General features: G+C 32.6%; 1 protein-coding gene across 1 annotated transcript; it reads left to right on the top strand.

Moving 5' to 3' along the window:
- The first annotated feature begins 2,130 nt into the window (after nucleotides 1-2,130).
- On the top strand, nucleotides 2,131-3,494 carry LOC124541507. Its single transcript, XM_047119423.1, has 4 exons — nucleotides 2,131-2,225; nucleotides 2,407-2,881; nucleotides 3,089-3,331; nucleotides 3,474-3,494. Exons 1-4 carry the CDS (start codon nucleotides 2,179-2,181, stop codon nucleotides 3,492-3,494), a joined length of 786 nt encoding a protein of 261 aa, XP_046975379.1. The 5' UTR covers nucleotides 2,131-2,178.
- The last annotated feature ends 848 nt before the right edge of the window (nucleotides 3,495-4,342 follow it).

Below are 4,342 nucleotides of genomic sequence, written 5' to 3' on the forward strand. Positions count from 1 at the left end.
AAGTTTTGGTTGTTTAATTTGGCACCAGTGTATAAAAAAATATACACAACATTAAATCGTAGGAAGTAACAGAATGGAATAATATGGAAGTATTTATTTTTAAGCCAATAATCTTCAGCATGAATTTTTTTGTAGGAAGAGTAGTTTCTATGATAAACAAATTGTGGACATCTGACTACTATCCTTCTCCTATAACATCACCCATCCCCTGGCCGTGGTGGTGTTGGTGTTGTGTGTGTGGCCCAAGAAGAAAGTGGTTTCAGAAGAGCCCATATTTCGAGATAACAACTCCTTTTTTACTCAACTAATTACAGTCCATTTATCTCGTGTGCAAACAGATAGTAGCCTCAAAAATATATAAATTCACAATGAGTGAGTGAGTCAATTGTGTTTTGAATGTTTTTTTAATAAATAATAATCAAAGTAGTTGGGGAGAATGTACTTGAAACTTTATATAAACAGCAAATAAATCTGTTCAAGCATTAATAATGCCAAAATTCAGAAGTAAAGCTGTTCAGACTACAATTAGCTCAACAGAAAAGGCACTATCACCATTAAAACCACAAAAATATGTATCTACCTCCACTACCGGGGATTTCAAATCCGAAACCATTATAAATTCTAGCCCTTCTATGTCTGGTCTCAGTAAAACTAAAAGAGATATGAATGAAGCAGAATAGTCAGATAGTGAAATGTACTTGTATGCACTCTCTACATCTACCACCAGTTGCTCTGCATCTTCCTCTGACTGTAGTGATTTTATTGAAGAAGACAAAAAGGTGAAAGCAAAAGCAACCATATTGAATGTGATTAAAAAAAATTGAGAATAAGCCTCGACTGTTCAGCAAGTGTAACTATTTGATTGATATAATAAAAGATGAAGTCAATCTTCCCAAACATCATTTATTGTTTTGTTTAAATAAAATAAGGTCGGATAGTTCATTCAATCAACTGTAAGTTTGTGCAATGACTCCGTCATATTTAAGCAAGATATTTTCAAAAAATATGCCACTGATAGCTAGTGTTATGAGGTCTTTCATTGTATCACTGGATAGTGAAATGATTAAAAAAACTTTACCCATACCATTCAGGCACAAATATAATAATGTTAGTTGCATTATAGACTGGCTTGAAATAGAGATAGAGAAACCATCTACAGCAATACATCAAGTATTAACGTGGTCAGATTATGAAAAAGGGAACACAATAAAATATTTAATATCCTGTACACCAAATGAACTAATTTACTATATTTCTCCTGGGGCAGGACAACCGACTCATGTTAAGTTAAATACTGTGACTTTGTCCAAATATTAAAAAGTGGTACCGTAAAACGGGGTGAATAGGGATCGGGGTCTGAATAGGGACAAAACCGGGAACGAAATTCTAAGCGGTACGTGTCCCGCAAGGTGGTGTACTCTCTCCCCTTCTCTTTTCTATTTTCATCTATACTCTCTCCACACTTATCTCTTCCTCCTAACATCCATATGCTGATGATTAGTACTGTCTACTAAAAAATAAAAAAAAATGTGAAAAATAGAAAGATAGAGATGTAAAATAATGTACTAAACGAAATTAAACCTAAACAACTAAACACTAATCATGAAAATAATCCTATACGACGAATTTCACAGAAGAAAGAGAGGCTCTTGTGACCAAAGAAAGAAACATAAAATAAGAAAATGATAACGAAGATATTTTTAAGAAACCATGTCGTATTAGGGAGTGCGTAAAAAAGAAAACAACACATGTAATAAAAAAACAAACGAAAGCAGAACTGAACAAAGAGAATGAGGATGCTGAAAAGGAGCTTATTTTTACTGACATCAATGACTCTCAGTTACGACGAATATACGAGAATATCGACGAAATTGATGTAGAAAAAATGGCCTGTTTTTTTTTGGCGACGTCGTGGAAGTCTTTGATGAATTAGATTTAAACCCCGAAATTGAAGTAATAAATAAAGACGGCGAAGAAAAGGAACAAATGAAGAAAGACATTGATATTGTAGATGTTTCCTGTGGCAACACTAGCCTAATGTCATAAAAAACTTCTCTCAACAAATAAAAAATATTATTTTATTATAAAAAATAACTGTATTGCTTTAATTTTGTATTTATATCAAGTTATTAATGTAATATATAAAAAGTATATTAATATACTGAGTGTCGTTCGTTAATGTGCAGTGTTTTCTTGTGTTGTGTTCGTCAGCTGACATTACGCAGGTAACGAACTCAATTTTAAAAAGTTTTCTTGTTGAACTTCTTGTTATCCCTCTAACTTACTATAGAAACCCTATTTCACAATTTATAAGTCAAATATTATAGCAACTGTTTGATCACACTGACGCCGTCTATATTATTTTATCTAATAACTAATATTTTTATAAAACATGATGACTCGTAGCACCAAGGCGCGTCAGGCCGAGGAACAACTCCAGCTGACGCTCCAGGAACTAAAAGCATCCAGGACTCAGTGTGATCTACTGTTAAAAGAAAGGGATGATAATGAACAAGAATTCTTGCAAATTCTTAATAAAAACAACGCATTAAAATCTGAGCTTTCGCAGTTACATTTACGATATGTAGAAATGGAAGAACAAAATAATAATTTGCAAGAAATAGTCAGTGGGTTTGATAATTGCAGAGATGAGTATGAGCAAGCTCTTATGCTCACCAATGACTTAAAAGCTAAATTACATAAGGCCCAACTATATATATCAGAATTAGAAAACAATAACCTCAACTTGAAGGCCTCTCAAACCCAGTGTCTATATGATGAACTGGTTGGATATAAAGCCACATTAGTGTCCCCACTCACCAGTAACAATGACATTTCGACAATTGATTTGACTGGTGATGACATGGGTCCTTCCAGTCTAGTATTAAGTAATAATAAATTCAAGAAATATATTAAAATTAATAGGTATATTAAGAAAACACAAAAATTGATAAAATCTAGAAATAATTGCCTTAATTATGAAAAAATCTGTAAGGAAAGAAATACACTCAAATTAAAAATGATTGAGTATAATAAGAATGTGAAAGATATGAGACAAGGTTATGAGGCTGATGTGACTGCTCTTCAGGCTGAGATATCATATTTAAAAAACTCCTTAGACACCATATCAAAAAAATATGAATTGTCCCAAAATGAAATTACTGGTCATATAGCAGCCATGAACAATCTAGTAGACTTAAGTAAGTATAATTCGGAGCGCTTTGACTCTCTCATAAACCACTATGCTTGTGATTGTCGGGGCGCTTCTGACTCTGGGGATCGTTCTGGGCTGTGCTCTGGTATGGTGCCTCCATCTCAGTCAACAGCTCATGTCAGCGCCATACCAAGCAAAACACATCATGTTCCTCCCAAAAAATGTACTAAAATTTATAGTGATGGAATGGGAAGAGATATGGGTGTTTTGCTCAATGACATGTGTAGGGGACAATTAGTAACAAATTATTGTATGCCAGGTGCAAGTTACTCACATATAATGAATAGTATTTTGAATTGTACTCATTGTCCTTCTACTACACTAATCATACTAGTTGGGAGAAGGGGAAATGTGAACAAAAAAATTCTTGATAATTATTACACTAAATTATTAAATTTAAATGTAGAAAGAATATTAATGTTCACATTTCCTTATATTAAAGATATGCCACAGGAAAATGCAATTAGGTTTAAATTAAATAATAGGTTACATATAATGACAAATAGTTATTATGTATCAAAAAATGACATCAATAATAAAATTGAATTAATTGATATTAATAATATAATTAATAATAGTTCATGTTTATTGACATGTGATAGGTGTCACCTATCAAATTTTTATAAGAGACAGATAGCAAGCACGCTATCATATTTTATTGTTACAAAATCAACCAACTGTTTGGTTGACCAGACAACTGCTTCTATTGAGCAGTATAATAATACAAGACCATATATTTTGGAACATGTTCCAAGTAATTTAAATTAAACTCTAAGACAATAGAGGTAGTCTCTGGCACCAATAGTATAGTTACCATAGAAGCCAATAAAAAGAAAAGGAAAATAACTTATAATAAAACTGTAAACCTGGTGCACCAAAATATTCAAGGAATGTTAGGGAAGGACCTAAATATTGAATTATTTTTGACCTGTAATGATATTGATATTTTGTGTTTAACTGAACATTGGCTTCTGAATTATCAGGTCATGTTTAACTTTAGTGGGCACCAGTTGGCTAGTTTGTTCAGTAGGAATAAAGCTATTCGCGGTGGCTCTTTAATACTTATGAGTATTAAAGAGCCACCGCGAATTAAATTTAATTTACACTTTAAATTTAAGGAACGTAAAG

The sequence above is a fragment of the Vanessa cardui genome, chromosome 28 (assembly GCF_905220365.1).
Source record: "Vanessa cardui chromosome 28, ilVanCard2.1, whole genome shotgun sequence".
Lineage (NCBI taxonomy): Eukaryota > Metazoa > Arthropoda > Insecta > Lepidoptera > Nymphalidae > Vanessa > Vanessa cardui.

What these genes read in the sequence shown, in the direction of transcription:
- LOC124541507 (XM_047119423.1), top strand. Translation starts at nt 2,179, where the DNA reads ATGTGCAGTGTTTTCTTGTGTTGTGTTCGTCAGCTGACATTACGCAG. An exon ending in CGTCAGCTGACATTACGCAG is followed by an intron (nt 2,226 to 2,406) that starts GTAACGAACTCA and finishes GATGACTCGTAG; the next exon opens with CACCAAGGCGCGTCAGGCCG. An exon ending in ACATGGGTCCTTCCAGTCTA is followed by an intron (nt 2,882 to 3,088) that starts GTATTAAGTAAT and finishes ACTGCTCTTCAG; the next exon opens with GCTGAGATATCATATTTAAA.